This window comes from Esox lucius, chromosome 2 (genome assembly GCF_011004845.1).
Source record: "Esox lucius isolate fEsoLuc1 chromosome 2, fEsoLuc1.pri, whole genome shotgun sequence".
Lineage (NCBI taxonomy): Eukaryota > Metazoa > Chordata > Actinopteri > Esociformes > Esocidae > Esox > Esox lucius.
The window spans coordinates 7,027,330-7,046,658 of NC_047570.1; the positions used below are offsets into that span (position 1 = coordinate 7,027,330).

Consider the following 19,329-nt stretch of genomic DNA (forward strand, 5'->3'; position numbering starts at 1 on the left):
TGTCTACACCAGGCATCTGTATATCCTGAACAAATTCTCTTTTGCCATTGGCCGTTTTAATAGTTAATTGGCCATTCGTGAATGTCATTGATACAGTTAAACTGACTAACATTTCTTACTAAGTTTACCTCCACCACAAATAGCGGCTATGTATTGCGTTTGCCACTGGCCGTTTTAACAGCTTATTCGCCAGTAATAGGCTTACTAATATCTACTAACTTCCTGGGAATAATAATAAGAATTGAGCAATTTCTAGCAAGACTGAAGATTAACTATTCCATGAATTCTTTTATTTAGCAGATTATCAAATTTAACTTGAACAATGTAGATGTAGACATCGTAAATAATACAACATTTGATAAACCTGCCGTTGTTTTATTAGTTGGCCATGGTCATGCTATGTGCCACTCGTTGACACCACATACTCCATCCATTGGGAACGTGAACATCCGTCGTATCATCGCAACAGTAAAACCACGCACAAGTTGAAGTTCCCTTTCACCCTGTCCAAATCTTCCACTAAACCACCACCAAACCATACCATCACATTACAGATACCCAGACCATCACATTGCCCCCACAATGCTTGACAAATGGTGATAAGCACTCCTCCAGCATCTTTCCATTTGGACTGTGTCTGACAAATGTTCTTCTTTGTGATCTAAACACTTTTTTTAACATGGCCCATTATATTCATAATAATAAAACATCTAACTACTCAAGACACCCATTTTGAAATAGGTATTTTTTACATATTTAACTGTTAAAATAAATAAATAATGAAAGGCCCATGAAAGTCAGGTACTCCTAAGTTGGGAATCCCTGGCTAACAGTATCCTTGATTGGTATTTTGACAAACAAATGAACTTCCTGCATGTATACCAAACGCCAGTGTCAGGATATGAAAACAGGAACACACCTACTCACAGACTGAGTGACAGAGGGCGAGAGAGATGAAGACGAGTGATTTTCTCATATTTATATGCATTTCTGCAACAATAAATATCAATGGTAAGATCCTGTTTTGTTTCTGTGTTGTCTGTTAAAATGTATTACAATTCATGTGTGTTGCTGAATATACAGTTTGACGAGGTTATGTAAAGATTTTGGGACATTGATGGACATTGTAGAGGGACGAACCATGAAAGTATATTAAAAGTATTTAAATATGAAACTACATTACTTATGTCTGGGATGGCCAACTCTGTCTTTGGAGAGCTGTCGTATATATATATATATAACAAACCTAATCAAGGTCTGTAAAATATAGCATAAATTCAACCAGGCATGACTGAACTGGACTGAAGAAAGTCTAAATTTACTGTGGCTGTTGAGGATCAGGATTTGCCATCCCCGATTGACGCAGACAGTTTTTGATTTTAGCATAGGTACTTTGATTTTGCAGTGTAATACATGCAATGTTATGGCTCTCCTTGTCAATAAAATTTCCAGGCATTAAACCGGATTGTAGAACTGCTCTTGAAGACTGTCTTCAGTCCAATGTTGAGTCCTGGACCAGGTACTTCTAATAAAAGTATTTTAACTCTAGTTATCCCCTATTTTAATTGAATTTGTACGTACCATGCATATTATAAACAGTTCCCTTTTTTCAGTTATGGTGACACCAACTGAATTTTGCTCTACAACAAATACCACAAAAGTACCCTTTGATGTTCATTTTATCAATAAGCCTTGAATACCCTCAGAGGTTTTGGTCCCCCTGGTTGGGAACCACTTAATTTAAGATATACAGTATCTCACAAAAGTTAGTACACCCCTCACATTTTTGTAAATATTTGATTATATCTTTTCTTGTGACAACACTGAAGAAATGACACTTTGCTACAATGTAAAGTAGTGAATGTACAGCTTGTATAACAGTGTAAATTTGCTGTACCATCAAAATAACACAACACACAGCCATTAATGTTTAAACTGCTGGCAACAAAAGTGAGTACACCCCAAAGTGTTTAAAAAAAATCTATTCAAATTTTTTATCTTTATATGTTTTCTTATTGTATTCTTTTATAATTATGATGTTTTCATTTGTTTTGATGTTTTCATTTGAGTATTTATTTTTATGTTATTGTATTTTCTTTTTTTTTTGTACAGCACATTGAATTGCTTTGATGTATGAATTGTGCTATAGAAATAAACTCGCTTCCTTTCTTGCTTGCTTGTAGCAATGTGTCATTTCCTCAGTGTTGTCACATGAAAATTTTAGCAAAAATGTGAGGTACTGTATGTTGATTAGATCAAGCTGAATATAAGAAAGGGGTCAAATCAAGTAATATGATTTGGGTTTTTGTAGGTGTTATGAGGATAAGCTTGCAACATGCATTATAAAGGGAAGACAGAAAATCCCAAATTTTCACAGACATTGGGTCAACTCTTCTATACAGGTGAGATTGCAGATATTGATCTCATAAGATGCTGGATTATTTATAAATACCATGATGCCACAACGAAAAACACCTGATACCATTTAATAGTGCTATATATTTGTGTAAGTGTTAGCATGATGCAATGTGATATTAATCCCACCACAGGCAGAAGAGCACACCAGGTCTGGACACAGCGTCCACATCCCTGTAAATGCCCTTCAGAGAAGCATGAGCAACGACTCTTACAGCACTGACTTTGTAATGATTACTATGGTTGTTCTCAACAGTTCTCTATTCAAAGTTGGTAACTGAGTATTACCTTAACAGATCAGCCTTATTATTGTCTGCAAACACATAGATGCGATCCAGTCTGAATGACTTTTCCCCTAGTTTTCTATTGTGCTTTACTTCAGTGCTGCCAACAGCTGGGGCCAGATCGAGGCTCTAGGTCAGTGGAGGTTATGAACCAAACTGTACTAGCAGTGAAGGTGGGGCACCATGCTGTGAGTGACCTTGACCAGCCTGTCAGAATCTTGTTCAAAAACAACAATGTGGTAGGTGGATGGTTATGAACATACTGTGAAATTGAGATCACTAAATATAATGAAACTGCTGAAACAAACATTTGACTCTATATTTCAATCAAAAGCAACCCTGCAATTTACACACTTTTCATACTTTATGTTTTACATTTCCTATATTTTAGGCAGACAGAGGGACTTGTGTGTTTTGGAAAGAATCAGAAGAAAACAATGGCTCAGGCAAGGCCATTTACTCATCAGAAATAAGTCATGCTTTCAATATTTTTATTGTTTCTACGGCTCCAAACATTCCCGTGGACAACCGCATTCTGTCTGTCTGTCTTCAGGAAAGTGGAGCTCAGAGGGTTGTGAGACCAGTCTCAACCATGGAACGTTTGTCTGCCGTTGCAACCATCTCAGCTTCTTTGCAGTGCTTGTGGTAAATAAGCCTGAATAAAATATTAGAGATGTATATAAAACCCACTTTACTATTACTCAATGTTTTTGATGGTAACTTTCATGTTTCCTCATCCTTTGTCATTACTGGCAGAACTCAAAAGTGTCGGTAGACCGTGTTAATGCTGCAAATCTCAGCTACATCTCTTACGTTGGTTCAGCACTATCCGTGGCTTTTACAGCAGCGACCCTTGTCATGTACATGTGCTTTAGGTAAGTGTTCAACTTTCCTTGAAAAATTAACTGATATGAGAAACCACACAATAAAACAGATTCATAGTATGTCAAAATGATTACAAAATGTATGTTGCAATGGAGGAAATGTAGGGAACTTGATGAGTCCTTTCCACAAAGGCTTGATCACAAAACAGAGCTGCTATACACTCACCTAAAGGATTATTAGGAACACCTGTTCAATTTCTCATTAATGCAATTATCTAATCAACCAATCACATGGCAGTTACTTCAATGCATTTAGGGGTGTGGTCCTGGTCAAGACAAGCTCCTGAACTCCAAACTGAATGTCAGAATGGGAAAGAAAGGTGATTTAAGCAATTTTGAGCGTGGCATGGTTGTTGGTGCCAGACGGGCCGGTCTGAATATTTCACAATCTGCTCAGTTACTGGGATTTTCACGCACAACCATTCCTAGGATTAACAAAGAAGGGTGTGAAAAGGGAAATACATCCAGTATGCGGCAGTCCTGTGGGCGAAAATGCCTTGTTGATGCTAGAGGTCAGAGGAGAATGGGCCGACTGATTCAAGCTGATAGAAGAGCAACTTTGACTGAAATAACCAATCGTTATAAACGAGGTATGCAGCAAAGCATTTGTGAAGCCACAACACACACAACCTTGAGGCGGATGGGCTACAACAGCAGAAGACCCCACCGGGTACCACTCATCTCCACTACAAATAGGAAAAAGAGGCTACAATTTGCACGAGCTCACCAAAATTGGACAGTTGAAGACTGGAAGAATGTTGGTTGGTCTCGATTTCTGTTGAGACATTCAGATGGTAGAGTCAGAATTTGGCGTAAACAGAATGAGAACATGGATCCATCATGTCTTGTTACCACTGTGCAGGCTGGTGGTGGTGGTGTAATGGTGTGGGGGATGTTTTCTTGGCACACTTTAGGCCCCTTAGTGCCAATTGGGCATTGTTTAAATGCCACGGCCTACCTGAGCATTGTTTCTGACCATGTCCATCCCTTTATGACCACCATGTACCCATCCTCTGATGGCTACTTCCAGCAGGATAATGCACAAAGCTCGAATCATTTCAAATTGCTTTCTTGAACATGACAATGAGTTCACTGTTCTGAAATGGCCCCCACAGTCACCAGATCTCAACCCAATAGAGCATCTTTGGAATGTGGTGGAACGGGAGCTTCGTGCCCTGGATGTGCATCCCACAAATCTCCATCAACTGCAAGAAGCTATCCTATCAATATGGGCCAACATTTGTAAAGAATGCTTTCAGCACCTTGATGAATCAATGCCACGTAGAATTAAGGCAGTTATGAAGGCGAAAGGGGGTCAAACACAATATTAGTATGGTGTTCCTAATAATCCTTTAGGTGAGTGTACATACCTTCAAACTGCCATACAGTCCAGTTTGAAGGTATGTGAATCCCATGTGCAATTATAGTTTTTTTTAGTGTTTACCATTAAATCAATATTTAGTATTTAGTAAAAAATCTACAAATATTTAGCATTTTTTTCTGACATAAGAGGTTTATAGTTACCAATTCCAAATATTGGTTTAGAGGAAATCATGCATGTTGTAGGAACACTAAATAAAACCTTAATTAGAGAAGGGGCACAAATAAGTGAATCCCCAGTTGCATTAGCTATATGAAGTAGGTAAGTAGAATCAGGTGGGTGAATAATTGGGTACCACCTGAACCAATCAAAGGAGGGATATTTAGGAAATAGTTTAAATGGTACTCTGATAGAGAAAAGAAACCTGGTCAGTTTGATTTTAACCATACAGATGAATGCAAAACACACCATGGACAAGCACATGGAGATCTCAGAGGACACTGGGAATAGAGTAGTGAGAGATCAGTCTAGGGAAGACTATACAACAAAAAGATTTTAGCTACTCTGTGAAGCAAATCATTTACAAATGGAGAGCATCTAACGTGACACCAATTCAGCCTAGAAGAGCACGCCCTTCCAAAATACCTGAAGGTTTCTGGAAGTCCAAAATTGTGCTTTTCTGTCAAAATCAACACTGCCTACCACAAAAAGAACCTAATTTCAACAGTCAAGCGTGGTGGAGGAAATGTCAAGATCTGGTCTATTGCACATAATTTAGGGAACCATGATGTCTGAAGTATACCACAAGATTCTTGACCAGAATGTCAGAATATCAGTCAAGGAGCTAAAGCTGGCCTGAAAATGGGTTTTCCAACAAGACAACAACCCAAAGCATTCCAGCAAATCTACCAAATAATGGCAAATACTTGTTTTGGATTGACCTAGTCAAAATTCTGACCTTAATCCAATTGAGATGCAGTGGCAGGAGATGCAGTGAATATTAAACACCTCAAACCTCACTCGATTGAGTTCCATAAGGAATGGTGGACCAAAATCCCTCCAAATCAATTTCAAATACTTATTAGTGGCTATAGTAGACATTTACTCCAAGTTATTGTTGCTTATTGAGGTGCCACAAGCTATTGAATGAGTGGTACACATATTTATTCCTAAAAATGTTAAATAAACACTGAAAATATTTTCTATTTTATACAAAAATATTGACCATCCCTACAGAGTTCACATACTTTCAAGCAGCATTGTATGTTATTTTAACATGCCTGTGGTCCTGAGCAATTCCTGTTTTCTGTTCCCGCAGGAAAAGGCACTCTGAACATTCAACAGGTATTCATGTGCAGCTGACAGGAGCGCTCCTGTTTCTGCACATCTCCTACCTCTTGAGCGAATGGTGGGTGTGGTATAAAGCTGGCAGTTCAGAGGGGCGTGTCTGTCTGGCCTTTGGGATGATACTGCACTGGGCCCTCTTGTCAACATTCACCTGGTCAGCCATTGAAGGCTTCCATCTCCATGTGCTGTTGGTCCGTATCTTCAACATCTATGTCAGGAAATATCTTCTTAAACTGAGCCTGGTTGGATGGGGTAAGATGACAAGTTACATTCATCAGTAATTTGTTTGTTTTACAAGGAGTGATATTGTTCAGATGAAAATGTATAGTCTAAATGTAGTCTTTGATTCCAGGTATACCTACCGCGACTGTGGTAGCCTGTGGTTTTGCAGGAATCTACGGCAGACACAGCCTTTACATAAAGGGGAGTGATAATGGTTCTTCAACAGACATGTAAGTTTCAGTTCCCAGTATGTTGTCACAGGAGGTTATTTATAAGTAACAGACCAGTGTTTCCAGATTTTTATTGAATATGACCTATAATTACTACAATTACTAACAAGCAAAAAATTTATCCTTCTCCCAAAAAACAAGTATGTTTGAAAAGTATATTTTCTGTAACAAGGCTGTGGGCGTGAACCAAAAATAGAATGGTGTAGAGGAATATCAATAATAAAACAAATTCCTAATTGACAGCTAATTGGCCTGCTAATCTTTAGACATCTGACTGGCCAGATTGTAACTCTCCAGGAGGGTGATTCTTCTGAGCAATTCTCAAACTGTCTGTTTGAAGTAGGATATTGATGTGTTTTTAAAGCTTCAGACACAAATACCAGTCAACTCCAATATATGGATATGAGTTAACAGTCCTAGGGTTTGCACAACAACCGTTCGATTTTTGTATTAATGGCTGGGGTTTCAACATATTTCCTCTTTCTAATATACTTCTAGTGAATCTCAAACCAGTTTGTATCTACTACACACTTGCTGAGACTGCACACCACAGTCACATGTTGCTGACAAAAGTGTTACTTCCACAGACTGGATGGAGTTTAATAAATGCAAAAAACGCCCTAGTAGTGTGTGTCAAAACCTAGGAAGAAACCTAGAGAGGAGCTGGACTCTGAGGGGTTGTCAGTCCTCTTCTGGCTGTGATGGGTGTGATTATGGAAGTACACAAGTTTTTTGAGCCAAATGCAAGTTCAGATGACAAGCACATCAATAAATGCAGATACACTGTGCCCATTCTACCAGGTAGGGCTGTGAACAGTGAACGTGAACGTGAGCTTTAGCAGTGTTACTGCCAGGCTACACATAATCATCATTTGTTTTAGATATGTGTCAAGTCTCGAAATCAGATGAGCAGATGCATATCATGTTATTATTCACGCTAACTCATCCTTTAGTGCAAGCTCTAAAATAATGCATTGCCTTATGGGATACCACTTTGCTAGCAGAGGTTGCATAATGGCGCACTTACTCAAAGGGGCTACTGGAAGGTCTAACTAGCCCCTACACCCTTGATGTTTGCTCCCTTCGCTTTGGGACACATGTTAATGGCAGGGCACACATGAACCTGCAAAAGGAGGGGCCGAGGGTGGAGTGGAAGACCAAGGCATATGTTTGGGATTTACCATATAACTCTGGTGGCTATGTGATATCTCCTTTGGCCCAGTCCCTCCCAACAAAACGACAACTGATTTGAGCCTTGCTTATTCAAAACCAATCCCTTTGGGAATTAGCCATTGAGATCTGTGGGTAACAATTAGATTCAATTCAGTGGAAAGTTGGGAAAGAATGAGTTCGCTTGTCAAAATGTAATGATCATTGGAATGGATTATTTCTAATGGTAAATGAGTGTTAATGTTGGTGTTTCTGGCAACTGGGTAATCACGATGGTAGCCTATTTCGCATTTATGATATGTCAGGGTTCACAGGAACATAACACCACACAGGCATGAACAACGTTGGTGTTTCAAAAATAACTATTGTTTTAAAAAGTTTATACACTGCTCCAAGTTGTTACGGGAACATTTAATCACAAATTGGGTCTTGATGAAGGAAATATATTAAAGATCAAAATCTTTATTTTACATTGTGTAATTCGTTGAGAACAAAATGACGTAACTGTCAATGGAAACAAAAATCATCAACCAATTGAGGGCTGGATTCAAACTCACACTGAAAATCAAAGTAAACAACTGAAATCACAGGCTGTGCTGTGAATTTCATCCCAGCAACTTATAATGTGACTCAGTAGTGAGTATGGACCTCACGTGCCTGTATGCACTCCCGACAATGTCTGGGCATGCTCCTGATGAGATGGCAGATGGTGTCCTGGGGGATCTCCTCCCAGACCTGCATCAGTGAACTCCTGGACAGTCTGTAGCGCCACTTAGCGGTGTTGGATGCACTGATACATAATGTCCTAGAGGTTATTAATTGGATCCAGGTCTAGGGAACATGAGGGCCAGTCAATGGCATCAATGCCTTCGTCATCCAGGAACTGCCTACACAATCTGGTCACATGAGGCATTGTCCTGCACCAGGAGGAATCCAGGGCCCACTGCACCTGCTTAAGGTCAGACAAAAGGTCTGAAGATTTCCTCCCGGTAACTAACAGCATTCAGGGTACCGTTGGCTAGCATGTGGAGATCTGTGCAACCCTCCAAGAATATGCCTCCTCAGACCATCATTGACCCACCGACAAACCTGTCATGCTGGATAATGTTGCAGGCAGCATAACGTTCACCACGGTGTCTCCAGACTCTTTCACGTCTGTCACAGAACGGGGCGCCAATGGTGGACCTGCCAATTCTATTGTTCTCTGGCGAAAGCCAATAGAGCTGCACGGTGCTGGGCTGTGAGCATAGGTCCAACTAGAGTACGTTGGGCCCTCATGCCACCCTCATGGAGTCTTTCTTCAGTCAGGAAGAATAAGGTGAAAGCAACTGTATGTGGCCAGCACCTGCAAAACCATTCCCTTTTTGGGGGTTGTCTTACTTTTGCACCAAAACAGGCGACATTGATTCACAAAGGCTTATGCTTCCTAACTGGACAGATTGATATCCCTGAAGTTTAATTGACTTGGTGTTATACTGTGATGATTACATGTTCCCTTAATTTTTTTGAGCAGTGTGTTTTGATCTTCTAGGACTGTAATTATATCATAAGCTATTCTCCTACCGCCATTATGTTAAGGAGGCAAAATCTACGTTCAATATGAATGCTAGAATGTCTGGGATTTTATTTACAGAAGAAGACAATGTCAATAATCCTGGATTCCACCATGAAAACACAATTCTGCTCAATTTAGACTATGTTATAATGTAGCAATATGTGTCCTGGGGAAGGTTATATGTGAGATGAATGGATGGTAGACTAAGCCTATAAAAACAATGCCTAGTTGAATGGGCAGTTTCACCAGACATTCCATGCCTTTTGGCCATGAATGGTTCAGTGGCCTAAGTCACTGCCACACAGTAAGTTGAGCCCAGATGTTCAAATCCTGGTCGCAGCATACCCACAGTGCCCAGGGTCCCAAAAGAAGGCAGTGGAAATTGATTTAGCTTCACCCAGGGTGTTTTGGGGGTATTTACACAGACTCAGGGAATTATATAACTGAGTTCTTTATTGATTACAAGCAGCATGGGACATTTTAGTTGCTAGCAGAGTTTCTCCACTGAATGTTGGGTAAGACCCTTTCTTATAAAATAAATCCACTGAAACATGGGATGTACAGTACAATGAAACCAAAACATATCTTAATTAAATTAATTGGGGTTTTGCCTGGGCTATCTTAGTACTACCTTCAACAGGCACTACTAACTTACACTGTCTCCAACAAGCACTGCTCCCCTACAAAGAGGGAATATCATTGGGACAGTGGGGAAATTCCCTTTTGGCTTGTAGCCCTTTGAACACTGCCCTATGCACACTTCCTCATACTCAGGTCTTCACACTATTTGATATTATCAGGAAGTTTTGTTTGTTGTGATCATAAGTCCAGGGCAATTCTTTTCCATGGTCTGCCCGGGATCTGAGATGAAACTACTGTCTCCTGTTCCAATGTCTTTTGAAGCTTGCAACCCTACTGACATGACAGGACCTTTTTCTGTATCTAGTAATATACTACTGGCCACCATACTGAGGCATTGGCCATCTCTACATTTGGTCAAATTGATGGTGTCCATCACTATCAGTATCAGTATATGTCTGCCCTTAATGTCTGCAGTATTACAATGCATTTTCTGCTAGTGACCAACCCTTTATATTCTGAGAGTTCATTTTTACTGCTGTAGCAACATACTGTAGACAAAGAATATCTTTGTATATGTAACATGTATGTTGTCAATGACTTTGCTTTTGTAGGACTCCACATCTTTATGTATTTCCTTGCTAGATAGGACATCCATCACAACTGAGGTATTGCCTGATGCACACACTGCGGTGTGCTTGAACCTCATAAGCCACTTTAAGCGATCGCTGTTTTTTTAAATATACATGCCCATTATGAATAGGTATGCCAGCAACATGTTTCAAAGATTTTGGGACAGGGGCATTTTTACCATTGTGTTGCATCACCTTCTTTTAGCAATACTCTGTAAGCAGTTGGGAAGTGACGTGGACAATTGCTGTAGTTTTAAAAGTGAAATAAGCAAAGCCTTCCCTACAAAAGACGATGTCTGGATGGCAGCATATGTTTCTCCAAAACCTGTATATATGGTTCAGCATTAATAGTGCCTTCACAGATGCATTCACAGAAGTCACATATGCCATGTGCACTAATGCACCCCCATACTATTACAGATGCTGGCTTGTGAACTGTGGGCTGATAAGATGCTGGATGGGTACCTCCCCTCTTCATTTCAGAGGACGCAGCGTTCATGATTCCCAAGAATCATTTCAAATTTTTATTAGTCAGACCACAGGACAGTTTTCCATTTAGCCTCAGTCCATCTTAAATGAGCTCAGGCCCAGAGAAGGTGGCGGCGGTTCTGGATGTTGTTTATATATGGATTCTTCCATTACAGAATCGTGTCTGCAGAATCGTGACGGCACTGCATGAAAAACAGACACGATTCTGTATTGGAAATCTCTGCATGGGCTCAGGAACACTCCCAAAAACCATTTAGCACAGTACGTCGCAGCATCCACAAATGCAAGTTAAAACTCTACCATTGAGATGCAGTGTCGTCTGAGGGCCTGAAGATTACGGCCATCCAAAATTAGTTTTCAGCCTTTTCCCTTGTTTTCACAAGGGACTGGATTCTCTGAATCTTTTAATGATATTATGTACCATAGATGAGATCCCCAAATTCTTTGCAATTTTACATTGAGAAATGTTTTTCTTAAATTGTTGCACTATTTGCCCCCACAGTTTTTCAGTGTGGTGAACCCCTCCCCATCCTCATTTTTGATAGACCTATTCTCTCTGGAATCTTTTAATACCCAATTATGTTACTGACCTGTTGCCAACGTTTCCAGTCTTTTGTTGCCTCTGCCCCAACTTTTTTGAAACGTGTTGCTGGCTTATATATGGGCATATATTTTCCAGGAAACAATAAAATGTCTCAGTTTCAACATTTGATATGTTGTCTTTGTACTATTTTCTATTGACTATAGGGTTATAATGATTTGCAGATCATTGCATTCTGTTTTTGTTTACATTTTACGCAGCGTCCCAACTTCTTTGGAAACAGGGTTGTAAAACTTCCTCCCTGTCGACTCCTGACAGGAACATTCAAAACAAATTACAGTGGATGCAATTTACAGTTTAAGAGGCAACCCACACCTGTAACTTTTAAATGCATACACTTAAACCCCAACAAGCCTGACAACCTAACAGGAGACAGTTCAAAGAGGATACAGTGTTATTATCAGATCATAAATAAGGTCATGGTAAAATTGTATTTGTAGTGGCATTAAAAAAAGTATTACATTCAGCTTGCTGAAACCTGCAGATGCCCTGTGGGGCGCCTTTAGGGAGGTTTTTTATTGAGATGTCATTGCAAATTGCCATTGGTTGTTTAATGCTGCACAATGTAGGATTTTAAAAAACTAAGGTTTTGTCTTTTGTAAACATGTTGTGTAAACTAATGGGACCCTCCAAGTGTTGTTTAGCAACATAGACAGTACAATGCCAGTATAATTTGTGGAGTTTGCTGCTACTTTCCAACAACTTCTGTTCCAGCAATCCTGCCCCAGCCAATCACCTTCTGTGAAGCAGGCCTTCCTCCTTGGCTTGTTTTGTGAATGTGCATTTTACCTGGATGATATATAGCATAAGCACACTATAGGGAGCGAAGTTGGTTTACTGTAAGAAACTATAACCACAGCTAGAGACCAGGACGACAAACTGCCAATTCCTCCCTTGTCTACTACAGAACACTACAAAAACTGCAAAGATGCTAAAGAAGACTTAGACTAACTCTCTATAGCTAGCATCCAGGAACAATAAACTAACGTTAGCAAGGCTAAGAAGAACGTCAACGTTGTTTTTTTTGGAACAGGTCATTTTATTTTTCATATTACTATTCGGAACTTCATCTTCTAATGGTGCATTGACGAATTTACTGAAAAAAAATCCTACCAATCAACAGAGTTCATTAAGACTAAGTGTGAATTTCAATAAAATCGGGAAACATTTTGGTATCCTATAACTTTTGACTGGTAGTGTCTCACCTTTATCATACCTTATTGAGGAATAACATAAAAGGAAAAACCAACATAAAGTGTCTCAGTAAGGTAGGATAAATGTGATTGCTCAGAATAACTTTGTAATCATTTGCAGTGACCCTTCCCTTTAAGGGGTCAAGTGGACCAAACCATAACAGAAAAATGCCACCCACTACATGACAAAGCCACTGGTCCATCTTACTATAGGGGTCAAGCATTCACGTTTTTCCTTAAATTTGTCACCTGTCTGTGTGTATTCACTGTGTGTGTGTGTATATATATATATATATATATATATATATATATATATATATATATATACAGTGGGGAGAACAAGTATTTGATACACTGGCGATTTTGCAGGTTTTCCTACTTACAAAGCATGTAGAAGTCTGTAATTTTTATCATAGATACACTTCAACTGTGAGAGACGGAAAAAATCCAGAAAATCACATTGTATGATTTTTAAATAATTAATTTGCATTTTATTGGAAGACATAAGTATTTGAGCACCTACCAACTAGTAAGAATTCCGGCTCGCACAGACCTGTTAATTTTTCTTTAAGAACCTGTATTAACTGCACCTGTTTAAACTCGTTACCTGTATAAAAGACACCTGTCCACACACTCAATCAAACAGACTCCAACCTCTCCACAATGGCCAAGACCAGAGAGCTGTGTAAGGACATCAGGGATAAAACTGTAGTTCAAGATGACGGTCAATCTCCCTTGGTCTGGGGCTCCATGCAAGATCTCACCTTGTGGGGCATCAATGATCATGAGGAAGGTGAAGGATCAGCCCAGAACTACACGGCAGGACCTGGTCAATGACCTGATGAGAGCTGGGACCACAGTCTCAAAGAAAACCATTAGTAACACACTACGCCGTCATGGATTAAAATCCTGCAGCACACGCAGGGTCCCCCTACTCAAGCCAGCGAATGTCCAGGCACGTCTGAAGTTTGCCAATGACCATCTGGATGATCCAGAGGAGGAATGGGAGAAGGTCATGTGGTCTGATGAGACAAAAATAGAGCTTTTTGTTCTAAACTCCACTCGCCGTGTTTGGAGGAAGAAGAAGGATGAGTACAACCCCAAGAACACCATCCCAACCGTGAAGCATGGAGTTGGAAACATCCTTTTTTGGAGATGCTTTTCTGTAAAGGGGACAGGACGACTGCACCGTATTGAGGGGAGAATGGATGGGGCCATGTATCGCAAGATCTTGGCCAATAGCCTCCTTCCCTTAGTAAGAGCATTGAAGATGGGTCGTGGCTGGGTCTTCCAGCATGACAATGACCTGAAACACACAGCCAGGGCAACTAAGGAGTGGCTCCCTAAGAAGCATCTGGCCTAGCCAGTCTCCAGACCTGAACCCAATAGAAAATCTTTGGAGGGAGCTGAAAGTCCCAAAACCTGAAGGATCTGGAGAAGGTCTGTATGGAGGAGTGGGCCAAAATCCCTGCTGCAGTGTGTGCAAACCTGGTGAAGAACTACAGGAAACGTATGATCTCTGTAATTGCAAACAAAGGTTTCTGTACCAAATGTTAAGTTCTGCTTTTCTGATGTATCAAATTCTTAGTCATGCAATAAAATGCTAATTAATTACTTAAAATCATACAATGTGATTTTCTGGATTTTTGTTTTAGATTCCGTCACTTACAGTTGAAGAGAACTTACGATAAAAATAAGAATTCTACATGCTTTCTAAATGGGAAAACCTGCAAAATTGGCAGTGTATGAAATAATTGTTCTCCCCACTGTATTGCTGCATGACAAACACTGAAATGTTTCTCCCACGACCAAAACGGAAGGGGCTAAATCACCTGACCCGTGCCAACCCGAACTGTTCCCACCAATACCGTACCCCCTCCATCGGTTCCACCCACTTGGCTACAATACCGTACAGTTACCCACAAACCGCCGAACCAAAGGCCCACTGTACCTTTGCATCCCTAGTTGAAAACTGAGACTTGCTTATTTCGACCAGTGTTAAGCTGTGCTTGAAGCAGTTGTCCTGTGAGCCGGCTATCATGCTAGTTGTTGACTCTCAGAAACTTGGCTTCTGATTTGGTTGTGTATTTGGGTCTGCCAGACCGTCGTAATGTGGGGATGCCAAGAGCCAAGGGAGATAGCAGGCTATGACCAGCACAGTCAACTTCTCAATATTCTATTAATGATTTTAATTTACCATGGTGACAAGTAAAGTTATATTACAAGGCCCTAGCATACCGGAAAAATAAAACATACTGTGTAAAAATAAACAAAAAGGAGTCTCAAACAGTCCTAACTGGAAAGTAACCTGAACTGTTACCAATCATGCCAACCTTGTTACTTGGCTAAGGGTAAAATAACTCTGAACATAGACATTTTCTAGTCAGGCCTAGTAACCCCCTGCCACCAGCCTCTACCAACCCTGGCTAAACTAAACCACCTGTTTCAACAGCAGCTAAACATGCACCCTTCCATTGAGCTCATCCAAGTCCCACAGGGGCGTTTTCCTCCCTCACCTTAATCAGGTATGTCAAACCTAACCCATAACCAAACACATCCCCTTACACATGGTATGTGTTAAATAGGACAGACACAAACCCATGACAATGCAACTAGACATAATGTTAAACTATGCAGGCATGATATACGTGTGTTGGTGAAGTATGTGTGGATGTAGTGTGAATGTGGTGTACCGCCATTTTCACACAGACCTCTTCTTGTCAGAGTTTCCTCTAGTTTCCAGGTGCATTTTGATTGTGTAGGAATTTGTACTCACAGAGAACGTGTCTTTCTTTGCAGAAAAGACCTACACTCTTAAGGGTTTTAATGGTGTGTCTGTCTTTTTTTGTTAATACTCTTTTTACCAACATTATGATAGCAATATATTACTTCCTGTGCAGGCACGTGTACAGCTAAGGCTCAACGTGCGCAGAGGACGTGCCCCTTTACTGTCTAGTGCCCTTCCCAGTTGACATGTGTCCGTCCGCCTTAGTGATGTGCGTCGCGTCGCGCACGTTGACGGGCCTGGCTTGTCCAACTTTTTCATGCGCATCACTCCAACACATCGTCTGTCTGTGTGAGCCGACAACTCCACAGACTTTTTCAGATTCAGCACATGCCCCTCGGAAGGTCTGTGCACAGTACTGTTCCTGTGTTACAATAAGGTCAAAATAATGCTTAAGAGGGTGTAGTATCACAGTCTGTTCCAACACTGCATGAAAAATCAGCATAAAAAGCCTTTTTTATAATTATGAAATTAGCCTTTTTTTGTTTTTGGTCATCTAAACTATTCTGTTCTCCTGAGAAACCCTTGGTCCGGGCATTCATTTTAGTCAATTTTGACACGTGCCACCTACCTAAACATCATTGCAAACCAGGTACACCCCTTCATGGCAATGGTTTTCCCTGATGGCGGTGGCCTCTCTCAGCAGGATAATGCACCCTGTCACACAGTACACATTGTTTGGGAATGGTTTGAGGAACATGATGAAGAGTTCAAGGTATTGCCCTGGCCTCCAAATTCCTCAGATCTCAATCCAATTCGGCATCTGTGGGATGTGCTGGACCAACAAGTCCGATCCACGGCAGCTCCACCTCACAACTTATAGGACATTAAATATCTGCTGCTAATGTCTTGGTGCCAGATACCATAGGACACCTTGTAGGGTCCATGCCTCGGCGGGTCAGCATTGTTTTGGTTGCACATAGAGGACCAACACCATATTAGGCAGGTGGTTATAATCAGGGATTTTCCTGCATATAAAACTCAATGGTGACCACCTTCCCAAAATCTCGCACCGCCTCTGTGTGTCAGCATAGTAAAACATAATTTTGCGCTCATATGTTAAATACCAACAAAATTCCATTCCATTCCATCATCTTCCGCTTATCCGGGGCCGGGTCGCGGGGGCAGCAGTCTAAGCAGGGATGCCCAGACTTCCCTCGCCCCAGACACTTCCTCTAGCTCTTCCGGGGGGACACCGAGGCGTTCCCAGGCCAGCCGGGAGACACAGTCCCTCCAGCGTGTCCTAGGTCTTCCCCGGGGTCTCCTCCCGGTGGGACGGGACCGGAACACCTTCCCAGGAAGGCGTTCCGGAGGCATCCGAAACAGATGCCCAAGCCACCTCAGCTGACCCCTCTCGATGTGGAGGAGCAGCGGCTCTACTCTGAGCTCCTCCCGGGTGACTGAGCTTCTCACCCTATCTCTAAGGGATCGCCCAGCCACCCTGCGGAGAAAGCTCATTTCGGCCGCCTGTATCCGGGATCTTGTCCTTTCGGTCATGACCCAAAGCTCATGACCATAGGTGAGAGTAGGAACGTAGATTGACCGGTAAATCGAGAGCTTCGCCTTACGGCTCAGCTCTTTCTTCACCACGACAGACCGATACATCGACTGCATTACTGCAGAAGCTGCACCGATCCATCTGTCAATCTCCCGTTCCATCCTTCCCTCACTCGTGAACAAGACCCCTAGATACTTAAACTCCTCCACTTGAGGCAGGCACTCTCCACCAACCTGAAGTGGGCAAGCCACCCTTTTCCGACTGAGGACCATGGCCTCGGATTTGGAGGTACTGATTTTCATCCCCACCGGTTCACACTCGGCTGCAAACCGTCCCAGTGCATGCTGAAGGTCCTGAAGGTACCAACAAAATAGTGCAGTGAATTTGACTGTATAGCAAAGTACAGCAGAAAGAAGTCAAGAGAGGGAGATAAACGATGTGGCGTCAAGGCAAGGATGGAGAAAAAACAACACGACAATGCTGTATTCAGCTCTGTTGCACTTTTAATGCAAGTCAATTTAACAAGAACATAAAATAAAAACTAAAATAGACAACAATAATATTGACTGATAAATGATAAAGCTTGATGAGTGATTACATTTTTTTAATGTGATTCCTAGACCCTCTAATAAACATAGAGCCAGTGGTTTTGACTTTCAATGACACTCAAAGTGTTTTTGGGTGGCTCAGGCATAATGAAGAGAGATTGATCTGCTCTGTATGCTAGAAGCATTGTGGAGCCAATGCGTTTTTGGGCTTAGTAAAACAACCAAGCAGAAACTATATGCTGGATGCTCTTAAATCCCATAAAATGTACATACTAGTCCCTGATAGGCAGAGAAGAATAAAAAAACATGAGGGAAAAAACTTACATATGTTGTTTGTTTTTTCAAATCAAATATGTGACATGTTAATATGTAAATAATATATTGGTTGTATTTTGATTGTTATTTTGGGGGACATTATAGCGTGCATTAACTGCTCAATTGGACATGGACAACAGGGCAGATTCAACACTATAATAGCTGTCTTTTTTTCAAGTGCGTAGCCAGATATTATATGAAGTATAACACAGAAGGGCATTCGGTGGAATGCGGGGTAACCAGAGTTGGGGTAGCACCTTTGCCTATTTTTGATCCTGGAAAACCCCTGATAATGTTTTGGCTCATCAGTGTAAACTTCTTGTCTTATTGCAGATGTTGGATAAGCAGCCTTGGAATGGTGGTCAGCTACGTTACAGTGAGTGGGTACCTGGGCCTGGTCTTCCTCTTCAACACGGCCATGCTAGGAGTAGTGATGGTGAAGCTATGGAGGCAGAGAGGGAAGGGTGCTCTTTACCAAGAGAGGAGGAGTAGAATGTGGAAAGACTGGGCCACAGTCCTGGGGCTCAGTTGTGTGCTAGGAATACCATGGGGGCTGGCATTCTGCACCTACGGTCCCCTATCTCTCATTGGACTTTACCTATTCAGTATATTCAACAGCTTCCAAGGTCAGTATTCTATCAATGACAATGTCAATGGGCATACAGACTGACTGCTTTGAATCTGAGTGATTTGTTGCTTTTCAATCTGTCCAAAATAATTCCAAATAATTCCTTCCTAAGGTGTCTTCATGTTCCTGTGGTTTCTTGCTCTTTCACGCAAGGGCAGCGCACAACAGCGCTCCTGGTCTGGGAAAGAGCCGTCAAGTCAGAAGATAATGGAGACAAGTCTCAACTGACAGGCAACTGTTACTGTAGAACATGCAATACATTCCAGGACGAAAATGTGGGACACGTTAGCAATTAACATTAGTTGTGAAGTTACAGTGGATGCTAACAGTTAAAAATATACTGGGGGGATAAACTGGAGAGATTATTTTTTAGATGTTGAACCATACATCGAAATCCTTCGCTTTCAAACATTGAATTCCAAAACTAAATCAGGAATAATAGTGATTGTACTTTTAGATTATACACAAATAAACTATGTTTTCAAGAGGAACAAAATATTTTGTTAATCGCAGACTACATCTTTAAGAAAGATCCTTATGAATTAAACATCCCAATCTATTCTAAAAATATTCAATACCAAGTACACCAATAACGTTTTATTTTTATACTAATGGCTTACCATCAGCATGTAT

At 41.1% G+C, this 19,329-nt stretch overlaps 1 protein-coding gene across 3 annotated transcripts; it reads left to right on the plus strand.

The window, feature by feature from the left end:
- Positions 1-236: 236 nt before the first annotated feature.
- On the plus strand, positions 237-19,316 carry adgrg3 (adhesion G protein-coupled receptor G3). 3 transcript variants are annotated; one of them, XM_020055262.2, is made up of 12 exons: positions 237-1,011; positions 1,453-1,519; positions 2,312-2,402; positions 2,550-2,684; positions 2,798-2,938; positions 3,091-3,145; positions 3,253-3,344; positions 3,456-3,574; positions 6,223-6,503; positions 6,604-6,703; positions 18,402-18,694; positions 18,809-19,316. In XM_020055262.2, exons 1-12 carry the CDS (start codon positions 954-956, stop codon positions 18,922-18,924), a joined length of 1,548 nt encoding a protein of 515 aa, XP_019910821.2. In that variant the 5' UTR covers positions 237-953; the 3' UTR covers positions 18,925-19,316. The 3 variants fall into 3 exon arrangements, with proteins under 3 accessions (XP_019910821.2, XP_010879955.3, XP_019910828.2); XM_010881653.3 differs by having other exon boundaries at positions 2,550-2,642; XM_020055269.2 differs by having other exon boundaries at positions 2,550-2,591.
- The last annotated feature ends 13 nt before the right edge of the window (positions 19,317-19,329 follow it).